Source organism: Typopeltis vanoorti, chromosome 8 (assembly GCF_054136105.1).
Source record: "Typopeltis vanoorti isolate ZY-2024b chromosome 8, IOZ_Tvanoo_1.0, whole genome shotgun sequence".
NCBI classification, from domain to species: Eukaryota; Metazoa; Arthropoda; class Arachnida; order Uropygi; family Thelyphonidae; genus Typopeltis; species Typopeltis vanoorti.
Genome location: NC_143556.1, coordinates 142609963 through 142627047, shown reverse-complemented (window position 1 = coordinate 142627047; position 17085 = coordinate 142609963). Strand labels below are relative to the sequence as shown.

At 35.5% G+C, this 17085-nt stretch overlaps 1 protein-coding gene across 1 annotated transcript in view; it reads left to right on the top strand.

Moving 5' to 3' along the window:
* Cad74A (cadherin 74A) overlaps positions 1–17085 on the top strand; it is an 850889-nt gene that overhangs the window by 738727 nt on the left and 95077 nt on the right. Inside the window, exon 35 of the mRNA XM_090396473.1 lies at positions 986–1118. Coding sequence (XP_090252599.1) covers positions 986–1118 — 133 coding nt within the window. The remainder of the gene's footprint in view (positions 1–985; positions 1119–17085) is intronic.

Sequence of the window (17085 nt, the reverse complement as noted above, 5' to 3'; positions counted from 1 at the left end):
ACTTCCCACTTGACCTGATTCATTCTCTGTACTCACTTCTCTACCTTCCAGTAGCAGTCTCTCCAAGCGACTCACACCATAACCACTCAAATGCAGTCCATTGCTCCCATACATTTCACTTCGTCCTTCAAACTCATTCCACACATTAACAAATTGTACTCCCCTCTCCTCACACATTTCAGCCAGTTGATTCACAGTCAGTTGATTCATTAACCGAATTCCTTATCCTACTGCTGCAGTCATTGCTTTCCCAGTCTAACAAAACTGTTAGACTGGGAAAGCTCCTACCATTTTGAAGTTTATTTCTTTAAAATTACCTTTTCTTTCTGCCTTTGAACTTAATGCATATATCCAAGTTCTCATACAGCCAGCTGTCATAACTAGTTTCTCTACTTATATTTATTCCTTCATTTAGCAACGGTTTCATCTAAACTCACCTAACAACATCCATATAAGTGTAATCAATTGTGCAAAGTTAGATCCTTTCTACCATCAAAAACACTCCATACTACTTTGGTACACTTTACATCTCTCCTGCACAGTATAATTCTGGAATCATTAACTACAGTTCTCTGTCTTGGCTCATCATGTCACACCATGGCAACTGGTTTTGACTCTTTGGTTTTTTTTTTTCTCATCCAACAATGCTTTTATGTCTTCTCTCCTATTTCCTTATCTTCTTTCAAGTCTGCTAAAAGGATGAAGTCAGCTATAATGTATATCTGTTTCAGATGACCAAATGTAGGATTTGTAACATCACAAATTTGATGGGAAAAAGGGCACCAATACAGGTGTAGTATGCACTTAGTTATCTTCATTTATAATAAGTGTTTTTCTTTGCCAATTAATTCTATTGAAATAACTTGATGCATTTTGTTTCATTCTTACTGAAAATCAATTTCTTACACAGAAATTCATTCAAGATATAAGATCTTCAATGTTTTATGTAAATTCTCACATGTGTGTAATATATTTTATTTTACAGCACAAGTTCTTGCTTTCAGTTGTTGGAGAATGATGTCATTATTGAACCTAAGCGAGTTTTACAAATACTAGATGGCAAAAGATATCCCAACATGCAGAACCTCTTTCAAAATTACAGTGTTATAGGCATAGAGGTATCATTTTATTCTTACTTAAGTGACCTAAAATATATATTGCATTTAAGTAGGAAAAGAAAAAAATTGTATGAAAGTGCGCCAGCAATTTTAAATTATTACTGAATATGCTAATAAATGAAAATGAGGGTAATTTTTTTTCCTATGGAGTTTATGATTTAATAACAATTATTGCTAATATCTTCAAGATGCAGTTTTTTAATATATTTTTTTTAAAAAATGGAGAAGAGGTACTATATTTCCCAAAGTTCTAACAGTTCAAATTTTTGTGTAGCATAATGTGCAGATTGAGAAGTAGCATGAAGATCGCATGCATTCTTTGGTTTTTTTAAGATTAATTCACATTTATTATTAACTTAATTGTCTATATGCTTCATTGCAAGAAGTTCTGCAATCTGGATTTGTATATATAGTTGTATATCGTTATATACAGAAGGTTAAAAAAGGTAGGTGGAAATGGACGAATGAAGAGATTAAGCATGCGATACAGAGAAAAAAAGGCATTATAGAGGCTGCATAAAAGAAGTGGTAATAACTAATTCCATGAGGATTACAAAGACCAGGCATGAAGGGTGATTTGGTTGATAAGGGTAGCAAAAGTGAAGTAGGAGCAGCAGTAGCTAATGAAGCAAAAAAGAATCCTAGGGAGTTGTTTCGATATGTAGCCAACAAAAATAAGAATTCTTATAGAACGATAACATTGATTGGAGAAAATGGTATAAGGACAACTGCTGTGAAATGTATTGTGGAGATATTTAATGAGCAGTTCATATCTTTCATTCTTGTGAATGTGACATCATGGAGAGATTGAGAACAGTTGATGATGGGGAAAAGAGACTGACAATAAGTGAGCAAGAAATGTATGGCGAATTGAGAAAACTTGATGTTAATAAAGCTGTGGAACTTCATAATATATCACCACGTATTCTGAAGGAATATGCCAGGGAGTTGACATCTGCCTTGACATATTTTTTAATATGAGTCTTGCACTGGGTCGAGTTCCAAAGGAGTGGAAGGAGGGCAAGATTGTGCAACTTCATAAGGGAGGTGATAGAACTCAGGCATCAAATTATAGACCTGTTTGTGTGTCAGGTGTTGTGGTTAAGTTGTTGGAGAAGCTGGTGAAAACTAGGATCCAGAAGTGGGTTGACAACAATGGAATTATCTTTGATGGACAGCATGGATTTGTTAAAGGGAGGTCAGTAATCTCCTTACTTATTACAATAAGATGACAACTTGCTTGGACAGAGGAGAGGGATACACAGTAGTATACTTAGATTTGCAAAGGCTTTTGATAGATTACTGCATGATAAGTTAGTCAAACTAGAATGAATGGGGTTGGATATTAGATTGGTGCATTGGATTAGAGACTAGCTATCTGATAGGTATCAACAAGTTGTGTATGGGGAAGAGATATCCAGGAAAAGGAAAATTAGTAGTGGTGTGTGCCTCAGTGGTCTGTGTTTGGGCCATTGCTGTTTAACTTATATATTAATGATATTGGCAAAGATTTGGATGGGAATATTCAGTTGTTTGCAGATGATGCAAAGTTGGGACGAACAATGAAGAGTAGAGAAGATGCTGTAGCCTTACAAGAAGACTTGAATAATTTGAGTTAATAGCCACAGAAATGGGGATGCAAGTTTAAAACCTTAAATTTTGCAATGTTGCAAAATGTAAGGTTTTAAAATTTGGGAAACAAGAATGGGATGTAAAATTTATACTTGGTGGGGATATATTGTTGGAATTGGAGGAAATAAGAGAACTTGGAGTGATAGTGAATAAGGATCTGAAATTTAGGGACACATTGCCAGAATTATGAGGACAACACAAAGAATTCTGGGAATGATGCAGAGGACACTGACTTGTAGAAGTAAGGAAATTGTTGTTTCATTGTATAAGGCTTTGATTAGGCCACTCATGGCCTTCTGTGCACAGATTTAGTAAAGTGGTTTTCAAAAGGGATGAAGAGATGTTGAAAAGGGTCCAGAGACAACTTACTAAGGTAGTTTCTGATCTCTGGAGTGTTGAATATGAGGAAAGGTTTAGAAGATGCAATTTACAGAGTCTAGTGCAGTGGTTCTTAACCGTTTTTTGCCTGACACCCCTTTCAACCTTTTGTATGGCCTGGCACCCCCTTCCCAATTTTACACTAGTTTAATGAATCAATAAGATGAATTTTTTTTTGAATGGTAGTTAATTAAAAATCAATGACTTTAATAGAAATTAATTTTTACTCTAAAAAGATATAAACTTACTGTATTTAATGAGCCAGTCATTAATGGCTACCCTGAGCCTGGTGAGATCCTGCTAATTTTTCAATATCAGGTTCGATGTTCAACAAACAAAGTCTCAAGTCTCATCTTTCACTAATTTGCAGTCTATTTTGCTGCTTAGCTAACAATTGCAGCACGACACTGAATCCTTTCTCAGCCAAGTGTGATGAAGGAAAATCAATGAGGAGTAATTTTATTTCTTGCCAAAGCTGAGGATTCTTGCATTGCATGTTTGGCCAAAATCTTTCATATCCCTGCTGTTGAAATTTTAATTGAGCTTCAAAATCATTTTTTTTAAGTCAATAAATTCTTCACACAAATTTGGATGAACAGAAGTGGCATCAGAAAGAAATGGATTTATAACCCAATCGAGTATTTTAAGCTAATCAATGTCTTTGAATCTGATCATGACGTCTTCTTTCAGTGTCAAAAGATGGGAACAATAACAATCCAAATCTGTATCCAATATTAAATCATCATTTATTATGCTCTGCTTGTAGAGTGTTAATATGGTGATAAAAGCATTTACAATTCCATTGCTTTAATAAGGTTCATGTTGCTTCCCTTCAATTTGATGTTAACTTCATTTAATATGGTGAAAATATCGGAAAGATTAGCAACGTCAACCTTTTCCTTTATTTAGAACATTACACATGTTCTCATCACGTGATTTAAGAAATTCCAGAACAGTGTCATAGTGATAATTAAAGCATTACAGATAGTTTCCATTTGAGAACCACCTAACTTCAGTGTGAAGCAAAAATTGCCCAAATTCTTCTTCATTTTCATGGGAAAGTTCCAGAAAAGTACTGGTATTCAATGACTGGTCTTTTATTTTATTCACTGCTGTAATAGCATGATCCAAAGTCTTATGTAGTCAGTAGCTAAGATGTTTTGTAGCTAAGTGCTGTGTATGAAGAATGCAGTGGATTGTAAAGATATTGGAACTGCTTATTTTAAATGTGCTATAAATCCAAAGTGACGACCAATTATAGCTTCATAGCTGGTGCTCCATCAGTTGCGCACACAATAATATTTATGAGAGGAATGTTTTTAGTATTAAAAAAGTCTTTAACAACCTTAAAAATTGTAGAACCATTTATATCAGTTTTCAGTTGCTCAGCAAATAGAATCACTTCAATAATTTCTTCATTAGTATTTACATAATGCACAGAGGTCATTAACAAAGCTTTGTTGTCACGGAAAGTTGTCTCATTGAGTCGCAAAGAAAATTCTATATAAGATTCCATGTAATTCACATAAGCTATAAATATGGTGTTTAAACTGTATTTAAATCTTATATGAAATTGGCAACGCTCATCCATTCACCTATGAACAGATTCCCTCCTTTATCACATTCAGGAGTCTATGAAGTGTCCTGTTCATGTCATCGAGCCTACTATGGACAGACAGGAAGAACTGTGGAGATCTGCCTCAGTGAACACAAAAAATACATCCGGCACTTTCACTATGGCAAGTCGGGTCTAGCAGACCATGCTTTGAATACCCCCGCACACAGGATCAATTGAAAAAAAAAACAAAAGTGCTGCACAGAAGCTTTTATAAGTCAGAGAGGTTGTTCCTGGAATCAACAGAAGCCTTGAAACATACTCCAAACTTCAACAAGTATGGCTATATAAATCTATCAAAGATTTCGGAGACAGTCATCCTAAGATCAAATTAACGCCTGCTTTCTCTCTCATTTTTTTTTTTTTTTCAACTTAAATGGTACCTAATTAGGACATTAATCTTTGTGTTGCATCCTTCAATTGCTAATGCTAGTCCCACTGTTACATTGGATTGTGGTTGTCTCGCTACTATAACAAACTTTGTTTATGTCCTTTGAAGATGCTGGATAGAATACCAGCAAAATTAAGTCAATAAATAGTTATTTTCTTATCAATCTGTGTTCGCATCTATACCGTTAAAATCGAATCAATAACTCCACATCCTTTTTTGCTTTATTTAGATGCTTTGTTCTTAAATTCTTAAATTTTTCAATATTACGCACATTGGTAACTGCTCATTATTTATAGACGGAATAACTCCATGATTTAAATATTCACTCTGACACTTTCTTCTTTTTCATTCATTATAATAGCCCAAATTAATGATTTTCAATGTAGAAAATTAGCCCAATTACCTAACTTTCACCGTAAAAATTCTAAAAAATGAGTAGTGAATAAATTTGAACAGTATTGCCAGATATACAAATATAAATAGGGATGCTAGATTAAATGCAGAATTTTTGCTTTTATTATATTAGCAGTAGTATAATGCTTACCACCCATCAGCGTTCACAGTGCCCCGAGGGGGGTGGGGGCTCTACCACCCAGGTTATGAATCGCTGGGCTTGTGGATTGGAGGTAGAGGAGTGATATGATAGAGACCTACAAGTTAGTAAAGGTTTGTTATGGGATCAATATTGGAGAGGTTTTACAGCAAGTGGTGGGAGATCAGGGGAGAACCACAGGACATCCCTGGAAGCTGTATGAGGAGGATGTGAGAGGCAGGTTTTTTGCATGCAGAATTGTGAATGATTAGAATGCCTTGCCTGAGTGTGTGGTGTCTGCAGAGAATTTGATTGTGTTTAATGCATGGTATTATGAGCTGTGTGTATGACAAAAGGACCTCCTAGATGAGTCTTTGACTCCATGGGGGTCTTTGGATAATAATAATATCATACACAATTAATATACACCTAAACCTCTTTTTATGCAAATTTTTTTTACGCAAATTCAGAGTTACGCGAATTGGGATATCAAAAAAAAATTTTTTTTTACATGATTTTTATTCACTTTTACGTGACCAACCTAAAGCCTAAGTTAGAAAAAAATCCATAATTCAAGAAACTTCTGAGAATTTTGTGGAATTGCATTCTCGTTTCAATTAAGAAAATTCTAAATTCTAGAAAATTCTGAGAATTTTGTAGAATTGCATTCTCATTTTAATTAAGAAAATTCTAAATTCTTACGAATTTCATTTATTGGGAATTCCCCAAATTACATAACTGAATGCGCATAAAAAAGCAGTTCTTAGCAGTTTGCATTTGGTGTTTGAGTAGACAACACAGTTACTGCATTTTTTGCATTTGCATTTTTTAAGTGAAATCAAAATAAAAATTGCATTATAAAATTAATAATTTTGCCAAGAAATAATAAATGGTAAGCTGTATGTAATTTTCAAACTTTCATTTCATTAACCGAAGATTTAAAAAAAAAGAAAGCCATTCCCTTGGATATAAAAATTCAAATTTTAGATCGTCTTCAAACTGGGGAAGGTGAGACAGCTATAGATAAGCATTTTGGAGTCCTTGAATCAACTGCCAGATCTATAAAGAAAAATGAAGAGGCTATTAGAAGAGCTGTATGTTCTGGTACAAAATCGAGTGCGAAATTATCATCATACACAAGAGATGTTGTTCTAGAAAAAGCCGAAAAAGCTTTAGTGATGTGGATAGAAGATAATGTACAAAAAGAATGCCAGTTGACGGAAATTCCATCAAGCAATCAGCATTGAGATTTTATGAACAGATTAAAAAACTGTAGCCAGATACTTCATCTCAATCAAGAAAAAATTATGAATTTCATGCAGCAATGGTAGGCTGGCTAAATTTATTAAAAGACATGCTCTTCATAATATAAAAATTAAAGGTGAAATGGCTTCTGCTGATGAAACAGCTGGTAAAGCATTTCCACAAAAACTTGCTAAAATAATTGAAGATGAAGGTTACATTCATAAACAAGTTTGGAATATGGATGAAACCGGCCTTTTCTAAAAAAAAAAATGCCAAACAGAACTTAAGTATCAAATATGTAAAACACTGTTGGTGGGTTCAAAGCAGCAAAGGATCGCATAACACTCTTATTTTGTTTCAACGCTTTAGGATATGGGATGTTAAAACCACTGCTCATAAATCAATCTTTAAGACCACGGCCAATGAAAGGCATAGATTTTCAAAAATTGCCAGTTCATTGGATGGCCAACAAAAAAGCTTGGGTGACCATTGATATTTTCACTGAGTGGTTCCACAAACATTTTGTGTCAGAAGTTAGACAAACTATTTGAATGACAAGGATCTCGAATTTAAAGTGCTTTTGATTCTTGATAATGCACTCAGTCATCCTGCCATAGAACACCAAAATGTGCAATTTTTGTTTCTGCCGCCCAATACCACATCATTGCTACAACCTCTAGATCAGGTTATAATTTCGACTTTTAAAACATATTATGTCAGATGAACATTTCAGTACGTTTTGAACAAGCTAAATGATAATGAAACACTGTCAGTTATGGATGTGTGAAAAACATTTTCAATTATGGATTGTATTGATCAGGTTTGATTATCGTTATCTGAATTGAGACCAGAAACTATGAAGGCATGTTGGAAAGCTATTTGGCCTGCATGTGTTAAAGAGAATATTCCTGTTCCCTTCAATCATACTGCAGAATTCCCCAATACAATAAGTTTGGCATGTGAAATTGGCGGAAAAGGATTTGATGATCTTACGTCGGCAGATATCGAAGAATTGTTAATTGATAAACCTCTTAGCAAAGATGAAATAGTGGAGATTGTTTCTGAGACTCCTAAAAGCGAAAAAGTTAATGATAATGATCAAGATAATCCTACTTTTACTGCTGATATAATTAAAGAAGGTCTTAAAATACCCAGTAATTTAGGCAATTATTTTGCCTGACATGATCCAAATAACGTGCTGGGAAGTTTTCACGTGAGCTTAAGTTGTTAATGTCTTCATATAGAGAATTATATTGCGACTTATCTAAAGCATCAACACAGTGATTAATAACTGAGTTCATACATAAAACTACTGAAACAACCAGTGGTACTTTTGTTCAAGACATGACAAGAAGAATTACACAAGTTGAGGCGGAAGTCAATGACGATAATACCATATCTAGTAGTTCTAGTGATATTACAGTCTCACGAAAACAAAAACTTTCGCGTTTATTGTCAGAAACTGATAGCGAATAACATAATTTTTTTATAGAATCCTTAGAAAACAACTGAAATGAATATGTTTTTTTTAAAGTTATTAAAATTCGTTTTATGTATGGTGTTCTTCATGAAATGTAAATAAAAATCTTATGATCCTAATGAATTTAATGTTTTTTTATTATTATTATTTTGCTTATATTTCAGTTTTGGAACTAATCTTCACTTTTTCTATGGAGTCAGTAGTTCTTTTTACGCGATTTCTATTTATGCGTAATTTTTAGGAATGTATCTATCACATAAAAAGAGTTTTAGGTGTATACAAAAAAAAAAAAAACTGACATACATATTCAAAATAATGAGATGATCATTACATTTGAAAAAAAAAGTAACTTGCAGATCCATGTGTTGACACCTGGTTGTGATATTTATTTGATTTTTATCTCTGTTAATCCATATTCATCCCCCCCCCCTTCTCCTAAAAAAAAGTTTAATAGTACTTAAATAAAGGCATAAATATTTTTACATGGATAACTCACTCTGTTATCAAAGTATGCATAAAAATTAGATATCTTAATCATATAGTGCTGTCTTAGTAGCCCAAAAATCCCTTGAGGGACCATATCAGGAAATTGATGATGATGAACATTTTAGATCTCAATATTTTTCCTGCACCAAACCATGCATGTTGCTGCAAGAGCAACATTTTCTCCCAAAATCTTGGATAATCTTGGAGACAGCTATACTATCCACAGTAGCACACACACATTAGACACTGTCTTCAAAACCTTAGTTTTGAAGACAGTGTCTATTGTCTTCAAAACTAAGTGATAATGCTTTTGTCATAACTCCATCTAGCCCTTCGTGACTAATTTTTAATGGTATTAACAACACCAAACCATTTTTTCAAAAGATATTTTATTAACTGCTTATATTTTGCTGAATTTCAAATCAGCAGCATCATCAGAGCACAACACACCTTGTGTATGCGACAGTGAGAAAGTGGAACAATACAATTGTAATGGACAAAAGATCTGAAGTCCTATTTTGGCACCCTCTAATGTTGTTAAAAAAAAAAAAACATACAGCTATTTGGGATTGCTCTTAAGATAACACTCTCCCAAAATTTTGGCAAATTAATGCAATCATGTTTGTTCAGATTAGGAGAATTGTTCAAGCCATGGCAGACTCAAAAAATAATCTTTCAGATCTGTAATGACTTCTAATTAGCACATTCGTTTTCTTCCATCTAATCCTGTGTGAAGGGATGTCCAAAGCATGACTGCCAGTCCTGACTTACCATAATAATAGTAGAGAATGTATTTTTTTATGTTCTTCCAGACAGATGTTAACTGATCTTCATGTTTGCCCATAGTAGACCAAGTTACAAGGAACTTCATATACACTCCAGGGTGTGCTAGAGGGTGAAGTTTATCCTTAGGCAAGCCAATCAGAGTTGCTAGTTTAACATGAGGTTTGAATAGCAAGTTTATTTTTCACTTGGTTAGACTATAATAAATTTAGTTTAATCCTTTATCCAAGTGTGAGCAAACAAAGTTTGCACCTGAAAGTATCTTCAGGACTGGAGTAAGGTGTACGGCTCCCACTGAAGAGACCTCAATAAAGGTTGAAACTAGTCTGGGTAGTGGCCCTTCCCTTAATGCATAACATTATACATATCTGCAAGGAGATGTGTTTTGCATTATGGGAAATACTGAGATAGGAGTGATGATACTTGCTCCACCTTAGCAACGAGTTGCCCGGTGTTGTACCACCTTACCCCCATCCTGAAGATACGTTCAGGTGCAAACTTTGTTTGCTCACACTTGGATAAAGGATTAAACTAAATTTATTATAGTCTAACCAAGTGAAAACTAAACTTTCAACATCTTTCTCTAAATCCAGTGTAATTTAATAAAAAGGTGGCACACCATTTGGCAACTCCTATAGGTAGAGATGACCTTGCTAATGCTTCTGCATTGGTATCTGCACTTGGGCTTGGCTCCCACTGAAGAGACCTCAATAAAGGTCGAAACTAGTCTGGGTAGCCCTTCCCTTAATGCATAACATTATATATATCTGCAGGGAGATGTGTTTTGCATTATGGGAGATACTGAGATAGCAGTGATGTTAGCTTGCTCCACCTTTGCAACGAGTTTCCCGGTGTTGTACCACCTTACCCCAGTCCTAAAGATACTTTCAGGCGCAAACTTTGTTTGCTCACACTTGGATAAAGGATTAAACTAAATTTATTATGAGATTTGAATGTAGTGCAAAGGCCGTGTTTCATCAGTACTTTGACTATCTTTCCTGATGCACCTCTGACATAGGGAATAGAAATGGTAATGTTGTGTTCCTTTGTATTAGGGGGAGTGACAGATAATGGGCTATGTAGTATTTTATCTATTTTGTAGGAACGGCTACAATTCCTATATTCTTCCATCACCTGGAAGAATATAGGAAGAACATAAAAAATACATTTGCTACTATTATTATGGCAAGTCAGGGCTGACAGACCATGCTTTGGACACCCCTTTACACAGGATTAGATGGAAGAAAACGAATGTGCTGTTTAGAAGTTGAGAATTCAGGTTCTGCTAACCTGAACAAATGTGGTTGCATTAATTTGCCAAAAATTTGGGCGACTGTTATCTTAAGAGCAACTCCCACATAGCCGTCATGTTTTTTTCCTTTTTTTTTACAACATTAGAGGGTGCCAAAATAGGACTTTAGATCTTTTATCAATTGTGTGAAAGTGAAACAGTTGTATTGTTTCACTTTCAAAAATTTTGAAATTCAGTGAAATATAAGCAGTTAATAAAACATATTTTGATAAAATTGTTTGCTAAATGTTAAAAATAAGTTATGAATAACCGTCAACACCTAAGCTTATCTGTTAGATGATCCATGTAGCCGTAAATGGCAAATTTTTTTTTTTTTTTTTTTAAAACCCTTGGACATTTATCAAGCAGATGCCAATGCAAATGAGCAATATCTTTTGTTATCTCAAAGTCCAGAAGATATGTTTTCGGATATATCTTAAATCAAGAACTATTAAACCTTTGTATATATTATTTCTTGTTTTCAGATAAAGATTTTTCTGTGTACAATTGACCCATGAGAGAGAGCAATGTGTTTTCCAGCAGTGATATCTGGGACTGAAATTCGTATATTGAAAACAATTGATGCTATTGTATTCGTTTTTAGTAGCTCAGCATTTATGAGTGCTTGGGTGTTTATTTTTAAGAGTTTAATTTTGTAGTTAGAAAAAAAAAGCCATTAGGTATGAATAATAAATACCTTGGTTTTAACTGGTATACATTTTTTATTTATGCTAGATGTATTTCCTCAAAACATGTAAGGACATTTTCCAACAGCCACTAATATAAATTGAAAAGACTGGGATGATATTTTAAACAAAGTATCATTAGGCATGTTACGTGCAGTCTCTGCACTGTTGTGTAAACTTTGTATGTGATTGCTGGCATAGGAAAGGTTTTTAATGTTACAAATATTAATTAATGACCTCCAAATGTTATGCTTCCAGGTTTCTTTTTTTTTTTTTATGTTGTGCCCATATACAAGAGGTTGGCTGGTCAACCTATAGTACTTTAGTACCATATATGGGTAGTAGGATGGGAAAGGAGGAACTTGTTAACATTTGATTTGAAAGCCTGTATATTGTATTCCTTGGGAAATACCTCAGCGGGAAGACTGTTCCACAGAACAGCAGTAGCAGGAATGAAGGAGGAGGAAAAGAAACTTGTTCTGTGGGTTTCAAGGTATATCGCGAAGGGATGTTGGGAGGTGGCTGTACATGTTTCAATGGGTTTAGTACAGAGTGGGGTAATTATTGATGTTGTTTCAGATGAGCATTTTCCATGAAGATATTTGTAGTATATACAAATTGCATAGACTAAACGTCTATGTGAAAGTGGGGGAAGTAAGTCGGTAACAGATGGACCATTTATCAGTCTAATTGCTCTCCTCTGTATTGAGGCAAGCATTTTGAGGGAGCGTTTAGGAGCCCACTCCAAATGTGAGAACAGTATTCGATAGCTGGGTGGATTTGCAATTTGTATCAAGTTAGCAGCTGTTTTGAAGTGAAGTAACGTCTTGAGCGAAAGAGAAAGCCTAGTTTTTTGGAAGCTGAGGATGCAATGATTGTGATGTATTTATGCCAGGAGAGGCCTGATGTCTTCCAAGAAGAGAAATTTCATCTTGTCTGGGGATTTGAGTGTTATCAAAAATACTGGGGGAAAATGGTTCTTTTTTGTGGGAAATAAGACAGAACTGGGTTTTACTAGTGTTGAAGTTGACGAGATTATCTGAGCCTCATTGGAGGATGTTTTAGAGGTCTGCGTTAAGGGAAGTTATGGTTGATGTTCTGTGGGTTGAAGTGAGTTGTATAGGGTAAGGTTTATCAAATGAAACGGAGGAGTGAATGTGCTGTCATCTGCAAAACTGTGTTTTGGGTTGGAGGTCAACTGAAGTAGGTCATTGATGTATAGAAGGAAGAGGGTCAGTGAGAGAACTGAACCTTGTGGCACCCCAGCATTAGTTGGATAGTGGGAGGATAGGGAGCCATCTACCATTACACATAGTGTGCATCCAGATAGGAAGCTGGCAATCCATTTGCAGAAGTCCTGAGACAGTCCAAATGATGGAAGTTTGTTTAGGAAGCCTTTGTGCCAGACCTGGTCAAAGGCTTTAGAGATATCGAGTGCAACTATTTGGGATTCACCAAATTTTTCCGTGGTATATGTCCAGAGATGGGTGATATATGAGAGCAGGTCACCTGTTGATCGACATTGGCGGAATCCGTATTGGTGGTCGCTAAATAGCTGGGTACCTTCAAGGTACCCAGTACTTGAGCATGTTTCCAGATGATAAAGATGTAATTAACATATCTCTACCATACATTTGGTTTTAAGATTGCCTGAGCTATAGCTGAGTCTTCAAATTTTTCTGTGTTTAAGTTAGTGACCCATGATCTCATTTGGTTGTCACATGTAAAAACTAATGATCCGATCTACAGTAATTTTGAATTTACAGAAGACCTTTAAAAAAAAAAATCCAGACACCTGATTACTCCAAGATTATATGCTGTATGTAAAGTTCATAAGACAGACATCCCTCTTTATCCAGTAGTTGATAGCAGAAGCTCTGCAGCATATCTTATCTCTAAATATACTTATCTAACCTTTTTAAGCCTCATCAGGCATACAAAATTTATCCACATTTTGTGGATAAACTTTCAAACATTCAAATTCCCCATCAGGTATATTAGCAAGTTTAGATGTTCAATAGGATATTACAACATAGTATTGAAGAATCAATAGATATACTTGAAAACTTATTTCCTTCAGACATCACATGTCTCTTCAATCGTTGCGAGAGCAAGTTATTGCAAAATTAGTAGCAATAATAATTATTACTACTAATATTATTATTAGTAATAATAATTATTATTAGTAGTAGTAATAATAATAATTGAATTGCCTAAAATCTTCATTCTTCAGTTGGAGTAGAAAATTTTACTACCAGTATACAATCTTGCAATGGGCTCACTTCTGTTACCTCTGATTACCAACTTATACATGAAAAACTTTGAAGAATCGTTTATAGCTCAGTCAACCTTATTAATACTCATGATTAAACTATCATACCAGTCTTTTCAATTTATAAATATTAGCAGCTGTTGGAAAATGTTTATTTTTGTCTGTTTTTACTTATGTTATTCAGCCTCCTGAATAACATAAGTTATTCAGAAGATATTGATAGCCATACAAACAGCAGAACATGTCAATATCTACTATAAATCAAAAATGCATTATTATTATTATTATTATGATATCTCCATGGAGTCAAGAGACACTCATTGTGAGAGATCCATTTAGCAAGTTTGAGCACAGTTAGTAGTTGGAAAGGGTTCAATCGTTTGATGCTGTTAGCACACTCTCCCTCGATGAGTCTTTGAACTCCCTGGAGGTGTTACATAATAATAATAATAATAATAATAATAATAATTAAACTCATTCACTGATGCAGCACCTACAACTACCTCTGGGCAACCCATTCACAAACTTCCTAGCAAAAAATCTAGTCTTAATGTCCTTACTAACCACACTCTTACACAACTTCCACTGATGACCACTTGTTCACTTCCTTCTTGCCATGCATTGAAAAAAATCTTCAGTGTTGATCCTATAAAACCCATTTAATAACTTAAATGTTTCTATCATGTCACCTTTTTTTTTTCATCTATAAGCTAATATTTCAAGCCTACAGACCATCAATCTACTTTCATAGGGATCATTCCACAAACCGGCCACAATCTTTGTCACTCGCCTCTGAATCATCTACATAACTTCTTCATCACCATGGAATCCAGGATTCCAGATTTGTGCTCAGTAGTCCAGATATGGCTTTATTAAAGTGTTATATGGGAGAACAATAACCCCTCTATTCTTGCTTAGTGTGTTCTTCAACAACCACATAATCACATGTGCTATTTTGGCTACCTTTGTAATATGCCCTCTAAATTTCAACTCCCTGTCCACAATCGAACCCAAGTCTCTGGTCTCATCAGTTTCCTACAATTCAATTCCATCAATATAATACACATCTTCTGATTTCTTCCCAAAGTGCATCACTTTACACTTGGCCACATTAAACTGGCAGTCTTTGCCCATACAGCTGTCTGTTTAAATCTTCCTGCAGGATCTCTGCATCATCTTCATTTACCATTGCTGTTCCCAATTTAGCATTATCAGGCAACAACTGAATATTTCCTGTCAGATCATTTGCTATATCATTGATATACAAATTAAACCAGAAAGAAGACCAAGTACTGAGTTTTGTGGTATCACTGATCACTTGCCTTCTCCTGGACTTAACCCTTCCATAAACCATTCTGATATGTTTCTGTCAGCCAACCTCTAATAAACATCACGAGATTCACATCCATATTCACTTCATTCAATTTATGTAATAGAGTTCTGTGTGGAATCTTATCAAATGCTTTTGCAAAGTCTAGCAATATCACTGAGTAGCCATTTCCCTTTTCCAACTCCAATCTCACTTGACTATAAAAGGTAAGCACTTACTAAGGTAAGACCTACCCTTCACAAAACCATGTTGTCCTTTATAGAGTATCACATTCCTATCCACCCTGTCTTGAATTTTATTATTATTATTATTATTCAGGCCTAAATGCAGTCGAGAGACTTATCGCAGGAGGTTCTTCCTAGGAAACACAAAGTATATCATACCACTTCTTGAACTCATTGATCGTTCTTGCTCTCACCACTCTATCAGGCCATGCATTCCACAGTTCCACCACCTTCCACACAAAGAAACCACTTCTCACTCCCCCTTGCTCACATCTTCCTTTTGTAACCTCCAGGGATGGTCCCTTGTCATCGCTTCTTCCTCCTTCCTACTGCTCCACCAAGTGAAAGAACTCCCCAGTGTACACCCTGTAACTGCCTCTCAACAGTTTAAAAGTCTCAATCATATCACCTCTCATTCTTCTATCCACAAGACTCTACAGTCCACATTTCCTCAGCTGATCCTCATAATTAACATTGTACAGTCCTGAAATGATCTTTGTTCTCTGCACCCCTTCCACAGTTAATTTATCCTCATCAAATCCTGGGGACCAAATTTGAGAACAATAGTCTAAGTGTGGTCTGATCATCTTATACAACAGAATGATAACTCTTCTATCTCCTCTAGCATCCTTCTCAGTATTGTAGCAATCCTTTGAGTTACCCTTACTACCTTTGCAATATGCTCCCTGAATTTCAGTTTTCTATCAATCATCACCCCCAGATCTCCTGTCTCCCCTACCTCTTCCAGTACATCTCCTCCAATCGAGTATGCAGCCTCCCATTGATGTATCCCGAACTTCAAGACTTTACATTTTGCTGCATTAAACCAACACTCCATTCATTTGCTCATCTGTCTAGTTTATTCAAATTCTCTTGCATGGCTGCCACATCTGCACCATTACTGATAACCCTTCCCAGCTTCACATCTTCCCCAAACAACTAATGTCCCCTTGCAATCCATTGACAATATCATTAATATAAAGGTTGAACAATACAGACCCCACTACTGACCCCTGTGGAACCCCACTTGTAACCTGCTTCCTTGATATTGCCCCACCACACACAACTCTCTCATACCTATCAGTGAGCCTGAATCCAGTTGACTAATCCAGCATCCAAACCCATGTGCTGTAACTTAATTATTAGCTTATCATGTGACATCCTGTCAAATGCCTTTGCAAAATTCAAAAAAATGGCAGTGCATGCCTTTCCCTCATCAACTGCTCTTGTCACTTTATTTTTAAACGGCAATCATATTACTTAAGCAAGAGTGCCCTTAACAAATCCATGTTCTTTCTCACAGATAACACTACCATCATCTGCCCAGTTTTGTATATGGTCCCTCACTAATTTCCCCAAGACCTTAACAACTACTGATGACACACAAACAGGCCGATAATTAGACACTTCCAGTCTACTACTGCCCTTATGCAATGGCAATGTCTTATCTTCCTTCCGTTCCTTGGGTACCTTTCCCATAGCCTGACTTTCATTGAAAAGCCAGGTCAATGGAGCTGTCAGTTCTTGAGCACATTCTCCCAAAACCTGTGGTGAAATACCATTCAGTCCCACTGCTTTTCTGACATCCAGAGTTCTCAGTATTTGGAACACACTCTTCTCTT